This window comes from Myxocyprinus asiaticus, chromosome 21 (assembly GCF_019703515.2).
Source record: "Myxocyprinus asiaticus isolate MX2 ecotype Aquarium Trade chromosome 21, UBuf_Myxa_2, whole genome shotgun sequence".
Taxonomy (NCBI): domain Eukaryota; kingdom Metazoa; phylum Chordata; class Actinopteri; order Cypriniformes; family Catostomidae; genus Myxocyprinus; species Myxocyprinus asiaticus.
Genome location: NC_059364.1, coordinates 21,179,826 through 21,201,598, shown reverse-complemented (window position 1 = coordinate 21,201,598; position 21,773 = coordinate 21,179,826). Strand labels below are relative to the sequence as shown.

Genomic DNA, 21,773 nt, shown 5'->3' with positions numbered 1-21,773 from the left:
TATATATATATATAATTGTCATTTTCTGTATAGTTATTTGAGGAATAGTTTTGATTATTAAAGTTTAGTTTTTTTTTTACATTATATTTCATTTTATTTCATTGTAATTTTTCAGAACATTAAATGCTGAAGTGTGCAATTTTTGCGCCACTTATGTCACCAACGGAACTGCAAAAATAAACAGTTTTCAAACAGATTCCAGAAGAATCTCCCTGTCTCTCATTGGTTGTATAAACAGATCATCCTGCCTCAAACTCACAATATTGGTCGAGCCAATGTTGCTGTATCAGGCTGGATGCACCCCTCAAACAGAGCAATGTTGTGATAGCACCAAAGTGTTACACTTCTAGGTGAAATCAACCCACAAATGGCTTATAGTTGATTTTTTATATTAAATCATATTAGAAAGATGTTTAACATGAAAACAATTACATGCTTCAGCTTTAAATGTATAGTTCACCCAAAAATGAAAATTCTCTCATCATTTACTTGCTTTCATGCCATTCCATTTGTATATGACTTAATTTCTTCTACTGAACCCAAATGAAGATTTTTAGTAGAATAACTCAGCTCTATAGATCCATACAACGGAAGTAAATGGTGACCAGACCTTTGAAGCTCCAAAAATCACATTAAGGAAGCATAAAAGTAATCCATACAACTCCATGGTTTAATATATGTCTTCTTAAGCAATGCAATCACTTTGGGTGAGAAACAGATCAATATTTCAATCCTTTTTTTTTTTTTTTACCATAAATCTCCACTTTCAAGTGAAAGTGAAGATTTATGGTGGATTTATGAAAGTGGAATTCCCAAATTTATAAGCAAAAAAATTGCTAATAATAAACGGATTTGGCAACTATTCGGCCCGTCAGATGCAGAATCACTGTGGATGTGCTGCAGTAGCCAGATATCACGCGATTTGCCGCAATAGTCAAAAACCACTGTAGTCATTTAAGCATTTGGTTAGAGTTGAAACAATTCAACATGGAACTCTTACGTAATGTCAGCATCAATTATAATATACTTAAATTTTTTGTTTATACACTGGAATACCAAATGCTAAGGTGGCAGATTAGGTGGCAATGCTTTTCCTTAGGGTGGCAGTTGCTGATAGATCCACCCCTGCAGGTAGGCGAGGTTACAAAAACTGGGCTTCGCCCAGCCTATCATGATATCGAAATTTGCGTCATGGTACTGTGCTCAAAATGTACCAGTACAGTACGGGAAAAACTAATTATATTTAGCCTTTATAGAATATTGCTACATTGCTTCAGAATGAACTGAAAATATATTTTTTGAAACTTAATAGAGACAAAGGCATAAGGCAGCATGTACTGACTTAATAAAATGAGCGTACACTGTGTATAATTACTCTTTGATTGAAATCATTTACTATGTTTCCTCTGTAGTGATCCATTTGTTTAATTACATGATGTATCATGAAAGAGAAGACTCTCTAAGACACGTGTGCGCTGCTCTACGTTTTACACGTGAGTGTGTGGACTGTTTGTGTAACCTTAAGTGTGTGTGTGTGTTTTCTGCAGGTATACACGAGTTCCCTGATGATATTTTCACCAACCAGGAGCGAATGGAGGGGGCCGTAGCCTTGCACGTTCTGTGTGTAAGTTTCTTTGCCATCTGCTTTTCCTTTCAACATTCTACCCATTAGTTTGAACGCCTTATTCAAGCTGAAATCTACTTATAAAATTACCTGAATACTTCAAATCACAAGGCTGTGTTCCATTCAAGCGTTAGCTCAATCGGTGACCTATTGTTTGTTACAATTGCTGCAGAGGATTTTCCAAGTTACTTGCTCATAACATAAATGAATTGATCATGTTAATTTTATGGTAATATTACCTAATATAAGTGCAATAGAGTATATGCTCAAGAACAGAGTGTTTTTTTAAACTTAAAGTATACTCTCAGAGCTTGAGGAAGTATTGAGAAGACTGTTTGAAAACCATTCAGTGGCGCAGAAATTACACATTTCAGCTTCAACAAATGATCTAGTTGGCATTATGTAATGTAGTCATTGGAATGTTATTTTAAAGTTCTTATGTGTTGAGAGAGAGAGAGAGAGAAAGAGTGTTAGTTTGGGCTTCAAGCCCTGTCTCTGGCACTTCATGTATTATGACACAATTATTTGTTTACATTTATATACAATAACACTTTCCGCTGCCAACAGTGTATAGCAAATAGTTTCTGGTCTTTTATGGAAAGTTTTGAGGGTTCTCTGGAGGTCCTAAAGTGAGCCAAAGAGAACAGCACTAGAAGTCTGAAGGAGTGTCCAAAGCCCTTTCGAATTATTACTCACTTTAATCATTTTACATTAAACATAATTAATTGAAGCGAACACTTTGAAACTACCTGACACTCACTCAGTTTTGGAATTTATACACGTTGAGATGCCTGTACATAAAACTTTAGATTCCATCTAGTATTTTCAATAATGCACCTTGGCAGCATTTCGAAAGTACTTTGAAGGATGATAGATAGGATGATAAATCTTAAGATCAGTATTCTTAAGATAAATATTAGATATATCTTTGCACAGACAATGTTACTAAGTGATTCTATTATACTTGTCTCATGTTAACACATTTAAGGCTATATTTTTGTACCTGGGTTAGGTGCAGCACTATGCATTATGGCTGTGCGCTATGTCTTATACAGTTTTCATGCCTGGGCAACGCATGGCATGACTGGCCATGGGTGGGAGTGTTTGCACTATCTGTCGGCATTTGGTGTATTTGCAGTAGGTGTATTCGCAAAAATATATCGGAGGTCCATGTAAATGAAAAGGTGCAAAGCCTTATTTTCTATTTTTGTGAGAAATAAGTAATTGCATTTAAGATGTCTGAGAACCACCTATAATCTCAGCGCTAAATCTAAACTCAGTCCATACATTTTCAGCTTGGGGATTCCAAAAAGAGGTGCGTGCATGTATCTGGAATTATAGAGGAACATAAAAGTATGTCTCTGACAGTTACGGTTAGTACATGATGTCGTGTGTCAGTAGATTAATATGATTAATTATTAATTATGTATCCTCTATAAATTAATGGAGCCTACATCCAATTAGTCCCTACAAGCAACACCATTTCCATGCGTATAAAAAGAGTGTCATAGATGTATAACTGACATTCAAGAAGGACGTGTAGGAGTCAGTGCTGTGTAGATTACTTCTGAATATGGTACTGATTGCAAATTACATGACTAAAATAGTTGTCAGTAACATAATCTCTTGGATTACATTTTTAAAGTTATCTAATCTAGGGCTACCCCAACCAAAGACTTTCCTAATGGACTAGTAGTTAATTTAAGCCATTAGTTGACTAGTCACACGTTTATGATATTAATTTAATTACTTAAATATATATATATTGGGGGGCATCAGAAAATGGTTTGAGTTCCAGGGCTGAGAAAGTATAAGTAACGTTGCTATCACTGTTCTACATTACAGAGAAATACTAAACCGTAATAATGAGCCTTTAAAATATAAATTTTACAAGCGCACGCATGAATCGAGCCGCAGTGACACCGGCAAAAGCGGTAATGATTCTGAATGTGTCGGAAAAACCAGCAAGGAGACTGTCTGAACATTTTGTTCATTTATAGAGTGAAATGCACATTAGGGTTGTGCCAACAGACGATGATCTCGGGGATCAGCGATGGTCAGAGCGATCGCCAATAGCTGATGCCTTTGACGATGTCATGACGATATTTGGCTCGTTTTCCCATGTATTAAATTATTATTATTATTATTATTATTATTATTATTATTAGGCTATTATTATCAAATTAATATTACAAATAATTTGCCCGTAGACACACAGACACGCACTTCTAAACATCTAAAAGGTTCTCACTCTTTGTTTCTGTCTTCCGATTTTTTTTGTTTTTGCAAGAACAGTATCGCCTATGAGTGCTGCAAATGACCTCAGACATCTCAGCTCAGGAGGTGTTTTGAGTTCAGTTCACTTTATTTCCACAGAGCAGTTTATTATGACCAACTCTGCAGCCTATACATCTGTGATTAAAATATAAAATAATACAAAAACACGTTCACCTCGAACCATGATTTATATTTCAGTAATTATTATCATCATTATAATTATTATTTTTACATTTATAATTGTTTTTATGTCTTCATTTGTGTAAGTAATTTTCCTCCATGATGTTAAGACAGATTCTTGCCTGATGGTAAATGGAAAGGTGTGTGTATATATATTATTCTTTTATCACGTCATTATTTTAATTGCTTTTTCATTTCATTTGGAGTGCAATTTGAATTTAGAAATGTATTTGATTTAAGTTTTTCGTTTTTTAAATAAATTAAATTTTCAATGCAAAATCACTGAAGCAAGAATATTCACCGATCCCTCAGCCCAGGGGTTGCCGATGTAATTGGATATTGCAATAAAAAATAAATTAAATAAATATATATATATATATATATATATATATATATATATATATATATATATATATATATATATATATATATACATCATGAAGGAGGGAACAAATGAATTTATTCACACACATTTTGTATTTTTCCGGATAACGAAATACCCAACCAGTAGAGAATGCACAGATGAAGTAGGTTCTATGCCAGAGAGATGTTGAACAACACATATTTTAATTGCACACAATTTTTTGTTAAAATAAATAAAAAATGTAGTTCTAAGTTTGAAATCAAGGTGTCTTGCTTTATTGTGTTGGCTTAACCCTAACCCTGCTTAAAGAAAATTACCCCATAGTACCACCTAGCGTCCAACCAGCGCTAATACCGGTGTTCGTCATTTCTATGTGGCATTCTTTCTGCAACCAATTAAAACTTGGTCGACCAAGACTCTTCTCATCCACTAACTTTGGTCGACTATCAGGGGGCAGCCCTAATCTTATTGCTTTTGGATTATTTTTGGATTTCTTCTGACATAATTGTTGTTTATTTCATGTCACATGCATTTGAGTAGGATAAGCTTGTACCATTTTGTCATAATGTTGCTTAAATATAAAGTAAAAAACTTACTTAATGGATATAAATTTGAGATTTGATCAGATTTTTTGTTTTACTTGCTATTTGTCTGTTTCTGAGAGACATAAAAAAAGCTCTTAAAATGTTCTTACTCTGGTAATTTTGGTATTAGAAACGACCAGTTTTATTTTGTGAATAAACGTAGTAAAAAAGTGTCAAAAGTTGTTGTAAAAGCGCATACGAAATCAATTCACGAAACTAAACTAAGCTAAACTTTAACGCACTAATTCAATCGGTTCTGCTTTTATGTGTGGATTACTGTTGCATTTTCAGTGTAATTATGGCCGATGGCTAGTATCAGGTCTGTATATGCAAAGCCATCCTGCCCCCCCCCCAACCCCCCGAAGGTGTATTGAACATACAGTATATATCAGCTGTATGCTGATTTAGAATGAAAAGTTTTAAATATTTAAAAAGATGATTAAGAGGGATCATTAATTTTGAACCATTTACTGTCTTTGCATGACTAATATGTAATCATGTAATCCATAAAAAGTAACTGTAATCGGATTATGAGTATTTTAAAATGTAATTTAATCTAATTACTAAATACTTGATTTTTGTATTTTGATTACATAATCCAGATTACATGTAATCCATTACTATCCAGCACTGAACACAGTAAATTTGTTCCTGGTTTTAGTGGGACAGTCATTCAGTATGTCTGTGCATTGTATTTGATTGATCACTGTTCCTGTCCAGTGGTTTTGAAATGCTGCATCTGGATGATTTACTGCATCTTTACTCTATCCTTTCTTCATGTTTTAATCTTAATTTTAAATTAATCTGATACAAGTAATCTTTTTATTTCAGACAGAATCCTCCTCTTACAAGTGTTTAGAATTTTAAACTTCACAAATATTATCCTTCACTAGTCAGTAGGTATCGCATCCTGGTTACTCTTAACTGTGGGCACCCATCAGCAATGACAAATCAGTGCCTATGCATACAGTACACTGGCTACCATCGTCTTATGAATGGGATGTCTGCATTTATCATTTTGTGCTCTGCACATGCAATTTCACCAACCTACTAGCCCCTAGACTTAGAACATGTTTGCAAGAATATACCAGAATTTCATGGCCATGCCTAACTTTGTGTGTATGACATATCGCATGGCACTGGGCATAAGATGTAGCAGTCTTAAAATAGACCCCATATTGTTTAAGTCTTGAGGGCTGTGCATTCATGTGCATTTTAACGTTAAGTGCCTTTACTTCCATTGTAAGTGCCTTACTTTGACCACAAAGTTCACTTTTTTAAGCAGGTACAAGTCTTATTTTTAGTCAACATTCCTTGAAGGAATTATAGTAATTAAGGAATTAATACTTAGTTAATAATTCACTGCTGTTGGTTTTAAGAATATAAATCTTGTAGTTCACTTTCATGCCCCTGGTTGTAAACTATTGCTGAGTGACTTTTTCCTCATGCATCAGGCTCTCCTGCCCCCATAGGCCATGTCTGAGCACAGTTGTGAGGAAAATGGCATCTGAAGCAGGTAGTGAGGCACTGCCAGACAAATAAACAATGGCACTGCCATTGTTGTGAATTGTTTAGGAAGTTGCCCATGTAAGCAGAGAGTGGGTGGATGGTTAAAAACTGCAGTTAAAAGCCTTTAAGACTCCCTCCAGCTTTTTACATGTTTTATTTATCTTTAGGGGCTTCAGTAGCCCAGCTTTGCCTTGACAGAAGGTCAAGAATAAAAGGAAGGGGATGGGAGGATAGTGCAGTGGGGAGAGATTACGTAATGGGCACACATTGTGAGCATGGCAGCGTGGCGGCTGAATTAGATGCACTGATTGGCAAAGTCTTGGCGGGAAAACAGTTGGCAGACAGGTCCCAAGGGTGGATGCAAGCTTGCTTAGATAGGACTCTGTGTACTTTCATATGTGTGTAACTGTGTACAGCATTGCAAGTGGCATGTGAACCCATACTCATTTAATTCACACAAAAATATTATATTTTATATTTAATTTACTGACAATAACATTTTATAAATGGTGTTAGCAGGGGGCTATTTTATAAATGGTGATTGAAAATGGTATTGAATTTTAACCATGATTAATAAATGCTGTAAAAATACATTTGAGGCAAAAAGGTCTCTTGCTCTGCTACCATCAGGCAGGCGGTATCGCAGCATCAGGGCCCGCACCAGCTGATTCCATGACAGCTTCTTCCCCCAAGCAATCAGACTTTTGAACTCTTGATCTCTCACGATCAATATACATCAGCACTGCACTTTATTAATCTCAAACTGGACTGTCATAAATTATATTCTCTCTTAACAACACACTGGCAACTGACTATGTGTATTCTATATTGTGTGTATTGTGCAGAACATGTGAGCGAAGCGGAGTGGTGTGACACTCCGCTCAATAACCCGCTCACGCTCAAATCCCACTCCGACATTAAATTTCTCTGTAGTATACTTGGTTCCAAACAGGTACACAGGGGGTAGCTACAGTGGCCCAAGCAACTGCCCCTTTGCCCACATGGGCTGAGGTGCCCCTCTGGGTGAAATATAGACTATAGGCCGACATTAATTAAATTATCAAACAATTAGTAATGTACACATCTGAAATTATTGATTGTATTGTTGTGTTTTTGTATATAAATCTCGCTGTTTATTTTGGACTGGTTTACAACTGCTGTTAGATAATCGGGTCTACCAGACTTTCCTTATCATTTGTAATCAGTCAAATATTTCTCTGTCAGCACACGTGTCATTGAACATCTTCAAATAATGCCTTAAAAAAATTCCAGTTCTAAATTACCTTTATTTACTTGAAACAAGTCATCAAACATGCCTCTACAAGTGATAAAACATACAAATTTGCGCTTTTCAGTTTAAACTGGACCCGAGTTGTACAACCGACCCAGAAAACTACAGTCTTCTCAACTTTAAAGTTTGTTCGAGTCCTTTATGGCAATAATGAAAACATAGACTGATACCAGGAAAAATATTGCAGGTAAAAGTGAAATTCATACAGGTGCATCTCAATAAATTAGAATGTCATGGAAAAGTTCATTTATTTCAGTAATTCAACTCAAATTGTGAAACTCGTGTATTAAATAAATTCAATGCACACAGACTGAAGTAGTTTAAGTCTTTGGTTCTTTTAATTGTGATGATTTTGGCTCACATTTAACAAAAACCCACCAATTCACTATCTCAAAAAATTAGAATATGGTGACATGCCAATCAGCTAATCAACTCAAAACACCTGCAAAGGTTTCCTGATCCTTCAAAATGGTCTCTCAGTTTGGTTCACTAGGCTACACAATCATGGGGAAGACTGCTGATCTGACAGTTGTCCAGAAGACAATCATTGACACCCTTCACAAGGAGGGTAAGCCACAAACATTCATTGCCAATTGGCTGTTCACAGAGTGCTGTATCCAAGCATGTTAACAGAAAGTTGAGTGGAAGGAAAAAGTGTGGAAGAAAAAGATGCACAACCAACCGAGAGAACCGCAGCCTTATGAGGATTGTCAAGCAAAATCGATTCAAGAATTTGGGTGAACTTCACAAGGAATGGACTGAGGCTGGGGTCAAGGCATCAAGAGCCACCACACACAGACATGTCAAGGAATTTGGCTACAGTTGTTGTATTCCTCTTGTTAAGCCACTCCTGAACCACAGACAACGTCAGAGGCGTCTTACCTGGGCTAAGGAGAAGAACTGGACTGTTGCCCAGTGGTCCAAAGTCCTCTTTTCAGATGAGAACAAGTTTTGTATTTCATTTGGAAACAAAGGTCCTAGAGTCTGGAGGAAGGGTGGAGAAGCTCATAGCCCAAGTTGCTTGAAGTCCAGTGTTAAGTTTCCACAGTCTGTGATGATTTGGGGTGCAATGTCATCTGCTGGTGTTGGTCCATTGTGTTTTTTGAAAACCAAAGTCACTGCACCCGTTTACCAAGAAATTTTGGAGCACTTCATGCTTCCTTCTGCTGACCAGCTTTTTAAAGATGCTGATTTCATTTTCCAGCAAGATTTGGCACCTGCCCACACTGCCAAAAGCACCAAAAGGTGGTTAAATGACCATGGTGTTGGTGTGCTTGACTGGCCAGCAAACTCACCAGACCTGAACCCCATAGAGAATCTATGGGGTATTGTCAAGAGGATAATGAGAAACAAGAGACCAAAAAATGCAGATGAGCTGAAGGCCACTGTCAAAGAAACCTGGGCTTCCATACCACCTCAGCAGTGCCACAAACTGATCACCTCCATGCCACGCCGAATTGAGGCAGTAATTAAAGCAAAAGGAGCCCCTACCAAGTATTGAGTACATATACAGTAAATGAACATACTTTCCAGAAGGCCAACAATTCACTAAAAATGTTTTTTTTATTGGTCTTATGATGTATTCTAATTTTTTGAGATAGTGAATTGGTGGGTTTTTGTTAAATGTGAGCCAAAATCATCACAATTAAAAGAACCAAAGACTTAAACTACTTCAGTCTGTGTGCATTGAATTTATTTAATACACAAGTTTCACAATTTGAGTTGAATTACTGAAATAAATGAACTTTTCCACGACATTCTAATTTATTGAGATGCACCTGTAATTGTTTTTCAGTTGTCTCCACGAAATGATTATACTGTAGATTTGATACATTAATATGTTTCTGATATAATGCTATCAGGCTTTGGGTCTGTAAATTAAAATGAGCAATTTCTCATCCTAATTTTGTGTTCAGTTTTAAAGGGTGTATTAAGTTACCCAGAAAAGAGCAGTGAATGTTTTTCTCTTTTTCAGTGTTGTTGCTTTATTAATATTCCCTACAATTTTATATATATGAATCAAATGCAATCTAAAGGACTGTGGTTATTTACATAATAATTATTATATTAGTAGATATTAGATATTAGCATGTGCCGCCTTTGTTTTTTTTCTTGATATTTTTAAAGCATTATAAAGTGAATCTGGACTTTATATGCCTCAAACGATCATGTCTTGTGCATGCACTCTTTATATGTACAGCAGGGTTTAACCATGGATTTAACAAATAAAAAATATTCGTCCTGCATAAAGTGAGATTTTTTCCAATATATATATATTCGATGAAATCGTGTTTAATGATCCTAAAACAAATAAAAATAATATAATTCTCAAATTACACTGCCTTCGTTTAAGAATTTTTATTTTTTTTTTTTCTAATGTACAATCATTAATAGATTTAATAGATTAATAGATGTCGAAGATGTTATCTGCAACTACTAATCTAGAATCATTTTTTTAAAAATGTTTCACTTATCGTTAAAGTGTGGATTTTGCTTTGGGAAACTGACCAGCAGTTTTGTGCCACTTTATCCTGAAGCAGAAATCGAAAGCAACAGGTTGTCAATTAAGTGAGATAATTCCGCTATGAAATTCTCTTTGCAAGAGACAGAAATATTTACCAATCAAATGCTCAATTGTACAATAGAGGCATGAAAGCAGAATGCTTCGCCTGCAAATTAGGACACACTGATCTGCAAGATCATACATGTTTATTAGTTATGATGCACGGATTTTTTGTGTGTGTTCGCCGGGATTCAAGGAAAAATGCTTTGCCAATATACAGTATTATTAAGCTTACATATTCAATTGAGGGTGCTCTAACGTTCGCACCCCCGCAGAACCAGGCTCACATCTAGCTGGAAGCTGCACTGTCATGATGGCAAAACAACAAGATACATTACTATTATCTATTAATTTATTATCGAATAGTAGTGTAGTCTACTAGCTCACCTTTTGCTGCACAACCATCACGTAGCACATCCTCGTGCTCTCTGGCAATGTGACACGTACGATTCCAAAAGGAATATTTGCTAATTCTCACTGTCTCTCCACAGTCCACACTCCCTTTTGATTTCTTCGTTCTTAGCTTTGATTTATACTTTGCATTTATTTAGGTTATAAGGTTTGCAACTTCACTAAAACAATGTTAGAGCTCCATAACCTCAGGCCTATTGCTTACTTCACAGATTCCCTAACCAGCATATCACAAAGTGCATTTTGGGTTGAGTGAGCACTGAGCGGCCTGAGCAAGCTTTTTATTCAAAAAGGCGTTCTCCGCTGAGGTGAAATTATCACCGCTCCGCTCACTTGCTCTAGTATTGTTTACTGTACATTGTATATTATTATTTGTATATTATGTTGTGTGTAATTATATGTATATTAGATATGAAAATTGTGTTGTGTAAATCTGATGTTTATTGTAAATTGGTATATGTCTCATCACTGTCATGACTGCTGTGTTGCTCGGAACTGCACCCAAGACTTTCACCCACTGTTGCACTTGTGTATATGGTTGAGTGACAATAAAGTGATTTGATTTTGATTGATTTGATTTGCTTATTGGAAAGGAGGCGGCGGGAACCGGGTAAACAATCACGAAGACTTTTAATCAGACACAACACTAAAACTGCTTTTCAGCACAACCAAACATTGACGCACACACACAGCTCCACATGCATCTCTCTCTCTCACGAACTGGCTTCTCCGGCTCCTCCTTATCCCCCTCCCGGCTAACTCAGCACCATGCGTCCATCTTCGTCACATACCCCCAATCCCCAATTCAGGCCAAGAAACCATCCGCCTTACATACTCCTCCCCATTCCTGGAGGGGAGGTGTTGCCCTTCCGGCCGTTCTGCCACCGGCTGGTCTTCTCCGCCTCCTGGGAACATGAGCAGGATGAGGGGAGGGAGAGGGGAGAGAAAAAGAGAGAGCGGGAGAGCCTGAGAGAGAGAGAAGGGAGAGAGAAAAGAAAAAGAGAGAAGGGGAAAGAAACAAAAACTCTGGTTCCCGACCACGCCGCCCAGCCTGTCCTCAGCCAGCTGGAACACCTCTGTCAGCGATGCCGGGTGATGGCACTGGACTCGCTCAGCCGTCCCTTACCCACTGGCTCCTGGCGGTCGGCAGCGGGAACAGTCGCCACCTCCTCCGCCTCCTGGTGGATGGCAGCGGGCTCCTCTGCCTCCTACCGGAACAGCAGGCTCCTCTGCCTCCTGCCGGACCACATTGGTAGCCTGCAGACGAACTGCTCCAGTACCACCAGATCATGTATCCTCGGCATCACATTCTTAAACCAGCAGCGAGGTCTCCAGGACAGCATGGTCCTCCTCCAAAGATCCGGGTTTTGGCACCCTCTCCCGAAAAATCTCTTGCTTATCGGAAAGGAGGCGGCGGGAACCGGGTGAACAATCATGAAGACTTTTAATCAGACACAACAGAAAAACTGCTTTTCAGGACAACCAAACATTGACGCACACACACACAGCTCCGCGTGCATCTCTCTCGCTCACGAACTGGCTTCTCAGTGCCAGGTGTCCATCCTTACGGCCTGGCCATGCTCTACTCCTCGTCACAACATTATTCATTGCTCGTTAATTATAAAAAATAATTATAATTATAAAAAATGGTGTCCTTGATCTGTTGTCTAGGTCTTTGTGACTTTTCCTCTTTTTACCATCTAAACACAAAAAACCTGAACTTTTAACTTTTTTAACCTTAAAAATTAACTTTTGGTGGTTTTCCAAAAAGTAACAATCATACTATTCCGGTCAAAATTTGTCCCGTCATATAAATGAGTGGGGAAATGAGTGGGAAATACTAAACAGATCCATAAGGCAGAACACACACTAAATTAATTGATGAGAATATAACACTGCCACAGCACAGAATACACCCTCACACTTACATCACACACACAAATACACACACAAACACACACCCACACACACTATCACACACATTCACACACACACACTTAAAGAATTTCAAGACTGACCCCACTATGGGGAACGTTTACCCTTCCAGACATAACATTGCCTTTTTTTGTTATGGAAACACTTGCATTCCCATGCAAATGTAATTTCCTCACAGATCTAAGTTTATTGAATGATATTTTAAAATGTAAATATTGCAAAATCAATGGTAGATAACAAAATACAACAAAAATTCTTCTTTTTTAGATTTTTATTTTTTGAAGCTTAAGACCATTGATAGATTTTACTGTACATTGAGCACTACACATGGCATTTTTGCAAAAACTGAATATTCAGAGCAAGTGTTTTAAAAAGTAACTAAACTTTGACAAATAATAGTATTTTAGAATGTCTAAATAATATATATCCAAATGCATAACTAGTGATAATATCTATAAATGAAGTTACAACATAAGGTTACATAGACCAGGCAAAAATAAAGGGAACATTGAGGCTACCTAAGGTTATGCTTGTTTTTGCCATTAAATTGTCAAGATAAATTCTATAAAAAATGTATACATTTTTATTTTTTTTTTTTTTTAAATTAAAAACAAGCATTAATATTCTATGCAGTTAATTTTTAAAGTTAATTTATCTTGTTTTAAGGATGTTTAGATGTTTTTTTGTTTTTGTTTTTGTTTTTTGGAAAACTACTGGATAAAATACTGATTTAGAAAAAAAAAATAATATATACAGTGTGTATGTGTGTGTGTGTATATATATATATATATATATACTGTATATTACAGTGTGTAAATGTGTTGTTGTTTTTTACATTATAAGTTCACACACATATGTGTCTGTGTGTGTTGTATTTAGGGACCATGACATCTGCGATTCACACCCATCTGACTGCACCAGATGTTGGAGCAAATAATCCTATGCACCACATAGACACACACACACACACACACACACTTAGCTCTTTTATGCAAGACATGTTAGCTTGCACACACACACAAAAAAAAAAAAAAAAAAACTGCCATCCCTATTCACTATGAGATAAATAAACTTGAACCCCCACACTCTCTCACTCTGTATGCAAAGGGCAGTAGCTTCCATCAGTGCCTTTCTGCCATTAGGACACTTTCTAAGAAAAGGTCTGAATAGACAAAGTAGATGCCTGTTCTGCTGGAGGGCCGATTGCTCTTTGAACGACAGAGTTTAATGGTGTTGACACTCATGTACTACTCAGATCAACACACAAGAATTTTGTTTTGCAAAAAATCATATACTCCCTGCAGCTTGTCGAATCTGTTTTTGTACCTTCTTATGTAATTGTACAAAATGAACAGATGCTTCATCACAAGTAGCAATCTGATGTAAGGTGGAATTTTCACTCATGCCAATCTGCACCAGCCACTGTAAGGTCTTACTTAAATTTGAATGTAAAGTTAACCATAGGGGCTTAGTACCATGCTAGTTAGTTTGTAACTATCTGTATTTAATTCAGCTGCACCATTTGTTCTTAAGGCAAGACTCAGCAAGTAGGTCTTAAAGGTGCACTCAGTCATTTTTTCCTCATTAAAAAAGTTAAACTTTTTTATTTGTAACTTTTTGAATTGTAATTTTGCAATACATGTAGGAAATCATGACCACTAACATTAAAATGAAGACTCCAGTTATATCAGTAATCTTATAAAAGCCATTTTATTCTACATGGAGTGGGTCCGCTAGGGGTGTGCAGTGGAGCCATTATCTGTATTTGTATCTGTATCTGTTCATATGACAAATCAATCTGTGTCTGTATTCAGATAGAACCGGGTGTGGGCGGGACTTAAACCGGAAGTGCGTCAAAACTAAATGAAATGCCCATTTTTAAGTATTACTCCTACATTTATAGTTTCTATTAATAAAATATGCCTTGTATATGCTTTTTCATAATAATAGCCTAATAATAATAATAAAAATTATAATATTATACAATTATTCTTTGAAAAAAGTACAATTACAAAAGAAATACAATTTTTTTTTTTTTTTTTTCTTACCAGATGAAGTTGAATTTGTAGGCTACATTAACTGTGGAATATGTTGTGGTTTCTCCTTGTTTTTCAGATATTAATATCTGCATGAAATAGAATTTTCGTTTGTCTGTACATGTATGAAAACATTATTCTGGAGGCAGGAGGTGTCAAGCAAAATGTGAAATGTGAAAATGTTTTTGCAGTGAATAATAAATACAAATTCAAACATTAAAATAAATTTAAATAAAATCAATATAACCTACAAACAGGTGAAAATCTGTTGAAAGTCTATCAGGAGTTTTTACGATAGGACACCATTATTTAGTTAAATAATAATAATAATAATAATAATAATAATAATAATGTTACATTTATATAGCGCCTTACCAGAGTTCAAGAACACTTAACATTCTCAAATTTAGCACAGTTTAAAGAAGAAGAAGAGCATGTTTCAGTTTCTTCGTTTGTATTGTGTGATACATTAACATAGACATTTCAAAAAGTGGAAAGTGTATATGATGTCATATCTTAGTTAATGTTACACTTGATAAGCTCCAGATGCACACAATTAACAGAGACCGCAAACGGAGTCGAGATAACGCCATCCGATCTGAAATCACAACGTGCGCATTTTCATTCATAAGGTTTACACTTTAGAAATATTGGCTGCACAGATTCATAAATTCATTGTAATTTTGGAAATGTTTATTTAAAATGTCACTCTATCCTTGGGCTTTTTGGATAATCAGTCAAATGAATATTTGTTAAATTTTTTGGATGAATCCGTTATTTGTTTTGAAGTCATTATCCGTGCCTTTCCGAATAGGGTATTCGGCTTCGGGCACCCCTAGGGTCCGCACATGGGGGCTACCATGTTAGAATCGCATGACCAGCCGAATACTACTCGCTTACGGTTTTTTACAATCATTTTCACACATTTCTCAATACTGAGAATGCATTTTCAAAACTCTTCATACAATCAGCACAACATCAGTCTATGTGGACTAAACTGTGGATCAGTTTTCATTGCTTTAACACAAAATCCATTCAGTGACCACATCTTTCAAAAATCATGAAATCTTTTGTCACACTCTAAACAACAAGCAAAATTTTATGCAAAAGCAGCTTTTTTGCACTTGTTTGCATACAGTTTTCAATACTGTTAAATCTCAGTTCAACACCTCACACAAAACAAAATTTTAAAGAATGTTCTATATTTGTATAATAATAGTATACTGAACTATATCCACAATTAAGATAAATAAATGATAATAAATAAATAAATAAATAAAACAGCTGATTCTCATTTTAGCTGAAGACCTACCCAGGTGTTTTGTCTTCTATGCCATTACCATCTCTACAAAAGAACATTTTTGGAATGGTTCCTTTTGCAATCATGGATCAACAAGCAGGTAACCTAAGAAAGAGGAGTTGGCAGGAGAAGGAGAGGAGTGCAAATGTGTGGTAGAAGAACAATGAGCAGAAGACCAACAACTATAGTCTCTGATGAAATAAGGGCTACTATTATCGATCATGAGATAAACCATGGTCTATCTTTGAGAGATGCTGGCCTAAGAGTGCAACCATGCTCAACAGTGGCATCCATTGTGCAAATATCTCAACAAACAAACAGGTAAGATATGCATTCTGCAATTGAACCTAACAGACCTACATTACAATGGACAGTATGACATACTGTATATTGAGATTGCAGAACTACTTACATATATTTTTCTGACTGTGACTTTGCAACTTTTTTTCATTTGGAGCTTTTTTGTTATTTTGGAGTTATTGTGTCACATGCAAACGTGAAAATACAGTAAAGCACACTGAAGAAAATTGCAGCATTTAGTGTAGAATGGAGTACATTCTACACAGTGAAGTACCTCTCTTGCTTCCTAATATAATATTGGTTTACATATGTAAAAGTTAAACATACCCTACAGTAAGCCAAAATTAAACATCTTGTAATGATTCATATTTTGTTTTGTTTTTTTATTTGTTCATGTGTTTTTGAGTGACAAAATATTTATATTGGGAGAAACAGTTTGTCAGAGTTTTGGTCAAATTAATTGATTTTGAGAGATGTATGAAATGTTGTGATGGTTTTAGGGTGTTTTGGATGAAAGATTAACTGTTGTGCTAGTATAAATGTTGTGAAAAGAGATTTGAAAATGCGTTCTCTGTATTGAGAAATTTGTGAAAATGATTGTAAAAAAAAAAACTGTAATCTCAGTAACCGTTCTGTTATTTGACACTTTCACTCTTTAAAGTAATCATGGCTGACTGTGAATACTAAATATCTATAATGGCATCTGAAACTGAAAACTATTGATTTTAAATGATGCTGCATCCAAGCCGCTAGGTGTCAGTGTGAGTCCAAGATGACACAAAGACAAAAGTTACTGAGTGCACTTTAAGCTCTCTGTAAACTTGTGAACTTAGTAGCTTAATATGACATTTACCTTTATTGATCCAGTGAGTAGGCTTCAAATTTATAAACAAAACTAGTAATGAAAAGCAGTGCATTTTAGTTTAATCTTGCTACGTTTAATGTTTCAAGCATCTTTTGCCTCACTTAGCTGTATATGGTAATAAATTAGGTTTCCAATGAATATTTATATACACAAGAACAGGGGAGACAAAACATAACTATGAAATATGATAATAGTATATTCAAACATGTAAATAATAAAGTAATATAAGTGATAAGATAATAAAATAATTCATTAATAATGTGAAAATTTGTTTTTTCTAATTCCTCTGACCTTAGAAATTATGTTGTATCGCATCGTTTATTAACCTAATATTGTCAGGTTGATTCAGTCTTATTAAATATGATTTTTGACTTGTATAGCAACAGTTAATTTAGATGTTACCACATGAAGTAAAAAAGAAAAAGAAAATAGGTAACCTGACAAAACATGTCTGGTAGACACAGTAACAATAAATACAAACATGTTAAACAATAGAGTAAATATGTACCATTATAGGCCACTGTTACCTTAAGAAGCTATTTCTACCTGATCTAGCCCATAAAAATAAAGATTTTTGATGTAACCCAATATACTGTATTTAGGAGGTTCATTCAGTCATACTAAATTATATTTTTGACTTGAATAAATCCAGTTTATTTAAATGTTATCACATGGAGTACATTTATAGGTTATCAAACAACATGTCTACAGCGTAATTTGTTATTTGTAATTTGTACTGGGTGAGTTCTATTATGTGGGAATTGCCAACGGTTTGGCTACATTAGAATATTATCTCTGATTATTTGAATTGCTTTTAAAGGAAGGTGTGAGATGACATGTACATTTTTTTTTTACTTCTCTGTTCACTCAGGCCATGTATATGTTTTACGCGCTGGCACTGGTGTGTGATGACTACTTCGTGCCTTCTCTTGAGAAGGTCTGTGAGGTAAGGCATTCATTTCATACTAGCTATGCTTCTACACGCGCTTAAAACATGTATAAGTCTCTCTTTCACTGTGTGTAAATTTGTGTTTTAGCGCCTTCACCTTAGTGAGGATGTAGCAGGAGCCACGTTCATGGCAGCAGGCAGTTCAGCTCCTGAGCTTTTCACCTCAGTCATAGGTAAACAAAAACACGTCACAAACTGTCGTTGAAAAACAACACATTTGAACAGCAAGAGATCATGATCCTCACTCTGTGCAGGTGTGTTTATCACCAAAGGAGATGTGGGAGTGGGGACAATCGTGGGTTCTGCTGTCTTCAATATTCTCTGCATCATCGGAGTGTGTGGCATCTTTGCTGGACAGGTGCTCTTTAGTTTGCATATCAACACACACAAACACTGATAATTTTTTTGGTACTGTTTCAGGCTTAAACCTTAAATATTCTACACAAATATGTGAACACAAACACTTCTAGTTATGCAAGCTCAATTTCGATTTTACTTTTGACTGTGAACATAAACTTAAATGTTCTAATGTGCTATAATTTTTAAATTCTCTGCTTAGTGAGAGAGCATTAGATGTGAATGAGATGACCTGTACATCCCCCTTCTCAACCTCTGCTATTTAAAGCCATTACCAAATGCAGGCTTCTAGTGAGAAGTGTGCAGACTGCTCTCAGAGGTCACAAAGAGTGGCTGATGAGGTCATGTTCCCTATCTGTCACTCACTTAATATTGTGTCAATGTAGTGACACTAGGGGTCGCCCTTTGGAGCCCCAAACACCTCTGATCTTTGAGAAAAGGCCAGTGGGAATTGGCGAGTGGAATTTGCATGCCACTCCCCCGGATATACGGGTATAAAAGGAGCTGGCTCAGCAAGCTGAATCCTCTGCCGTTACATTCACCTCTAAAAAACTGTTGGATTTACGACGCATTACTTCTCCCCCACGTGCACCGGTGGAGTGCAGAGAATGCCCCTGGGCTCTTCGACAGTCTAAAAAGAGTATATATTCTTGTGATAAAAGAGTATATTTTCCCTACTAAAAGAGTGGCACTGACAGAGAGCGTCTTTTTAAAGATGCCTTTCCGTCTGTGTTTATTTCCTGGTTGCGGTCGTTACCTCTCCGCTTCCGATGGCCACGATCATGTCTTACCTGCTTGGGCGCTGCCCACGCGGAGACGGCATTCGTGGATGGGTCATGTTCTCACTGCGAGAACATGACCATGGCAATGTTGCGGTTGTGGCTTTCCTTCGTTAGAGGGAAAGCCACCCCAGCAGCTCCCATGCCTTGGCCCTTCTACCTACGGGTTTGAGGCCGCGTCGGTTAGCACTGGGGGCGATTTGGGGATCCCAATGGGAGCCGCTCCGCCAGGTAACTCCCCACGGACCTCCCATTCCCCAGTACTCTCGTTTGCCCCAGTCGAGTTCTGGGATTAGACCACCGGCTCGTCTCAGGGCGAGTTCGTGATCTCATTCGGCACTCGCGATGTGGATGAGCTCTCGATTGCAGCATCGGAGAGTGGGGGGGTCCAGTCTGATGCTGAGGACTCGACTGGGCTCCCACCTTCGGGTGCGGTCACCCAGTCACAGGCCGACACGGAGTTGGGTGGCTGTGAGCGTCGGGCTGGAGTGGAACCCTCCACTCCCCCCTGAACCCTTGCAGCTTGACGATTGGTTCCTGGGCTCGGAGCACCGCTCACGGCCGCACCCCGCCTCGGTCCCTTTCTTCCCGGAGGTGCATGAGGAGCTCACGAAGTTGTGGCGGGCACCTTTCACTGCCCCGGACCCGGTCTCTTAGCTCCTCCTCTCTCATTACCCTCAATGGTGGGGCTGCGAGGGGGTACTCGGCGATTCCACAGGTGGATAAGGCGGTTGCGGTGCACCTGTGCCTGCAAAACGCCACCACCCGGCGGAACCGCCAGAGACTCCCGTCCAGCGCCTGTAGGTTTACGTCATCTCTGGCGACTAAGGCCTATGATGCCGCTGGACAGGCCACCTCCGCCCTGCACGCCATGGCTCTCTTGCAGGTGCACCAAGCCAAGGCACTAAGAGAACTGCACGAGGGTAGTTCTGACCCGGGATTGATGCAGGAGCTGCGCTCAACGAAGGTCACAGTGTGGACTCTCGGGCAGGCGATGTCCACCCTGGTGGTCCAGGAGCGCCACCCATGGCTCAACTTGGTCGAGATGAGGGAGGCTGATAAGGTACGGTTCCTTGACGCCCCCATCTCCCAGGTCGGCCTATTCGGTGACACCGTCAAGGACTTTGCCCAGCAGTTCTCGGCGGTTAAGAAACAGACAGAGTCTATTCAGCATATCCGGCCAGCGGCCCGGCCCTGGCGTAGAGCCACCCACAGGAAGCAGATGCCCCCTGTCTCACGGCCCACTGCCAAGAACCCGAGGAAGACCTGCTGCAGGCCTAGAGATGGTAAGCAGACCACACCATCCCCCGTTGGAGGGCCGGGAGGAGAATCCTTTGTAGCCTTTTCTTTGATTCGGACCCCCCACCCCCCACCCCCCCCCCGACGTGGACATTTATGGCCCTGAGCTGAATGATTTCCATTCTTTTTTGGGGAGAAAAAAAAGAAGAGAAGAGGCCACGGCTGGGGCAGTCGATTTGTCCCCTTTTTGGGCAGTCGATTTGTCCCCGAGGTGTGGGGGACCGTACGACGCTCATAGGAGCATTGGGGGAGGTTACGTGATGGCCAGGTACGCTGGTCTCGCACCGCCAGTCCACGTAACACAGTTAGTGTGGTGTTTCGTATAGGGACCCCTAGTGTCACTACATTGACACAATGTCAAGTGAGTGACAGATAGGGAACGTCCTGGTTACTTTCGTAACCTCCGTTCCCTGATGGAGGGAACGAGACATTGTGTCCCTCCTGCCACAACTCTGAACTACCCGCTGAAATGGCCGGGACCCTGTCTCAGCTCCTCAGCACAAAACCTGAATGAGTGGTTGCGAGCCAGCTCCTTTTATACCCGTATGTCTGGGTGAGTGGCATGCAAATTCCACTCACCAATTCCATTGGCCTTTTCTCAAAGATCAGAGGTGTTTGGGGCTCCCAAGGGCGACCCCTAGTGTCACTACATCGACACAACGTCTTGTTCCTTCCATCAGGGAACGGAGGTTACGAAAGTAACCAGGATGTTAGCTGTAGTATTATGTTGTTGTTGTTTTTTTTCATCTTTCGTTCTTTACCTTCAACTTCATGTAGTCATTCCTGCTTCGGTTTAACCTCCTGAGACTTATACTGTGTTAAAGAAAAGAGGATATGTTGTTTGATAAACCTTTGGTCAAGTCTTATCTAGGGTCTCATATACAGTACACACATGCACATGCACATACACACACAAAAACACACACATTTTTATTTATGTGATGGTGGGTTCTTTCCATTGACTTCAAGTGTTTTTTCTATGGCCTAACGCTATCCCTAAACCTAACCCTCACATACATATTTTTTTTATTATTATTTGTAAATCATAAAGACATTATTCAGATGGTTTATTAAAGGGATAGTTGACCCAAAAATGATCAAATTATCAAATTGCCATCCTAGATGTGTATGATCTTCTTTCTTCTGCTGA

At 38.2% G+C, this 21,773-nt stretch overlaps 1 protein-coding gene across 2 annotated transcripts in view; it reads left to right on the top strand.

Moving 5' to 3' along the window:
- Window positions 1-21,773, top strand: part of LOC127411839 (sodium/potassium/calcium exchanger 3-like) — a 184,465-nt gene that overhangs the window by 134,581 nt on the left and 28,111 nt on the right. The window contains exons 3-6 of one of the 2 annotated variants that reach the window (XM_051647654.1): window positions 1,548-1,624; window positions 18,111-18,185; window positions 18,277-18,361; window positions 18,443-18,546. In XM_051647654.1, coding sequence (XP_051503614.1) covers window positions 1,548-1,624; window positions 18,111-18,185; window positions 18,277-18,361; window positions 18,443-18,546 — 341 coding nt within the window. Of the gene's footprint in view, window positions 1-1,547; window positions 1,625-16,267; window positions 16,396-18,110; window positions 18,186-18,276; window positions 18,362-18,442; window positions 18,547-21,773 lie in introns of those variants that run through there. The other variant, XM_051647656.1, reaches the window with a different exon arrangement.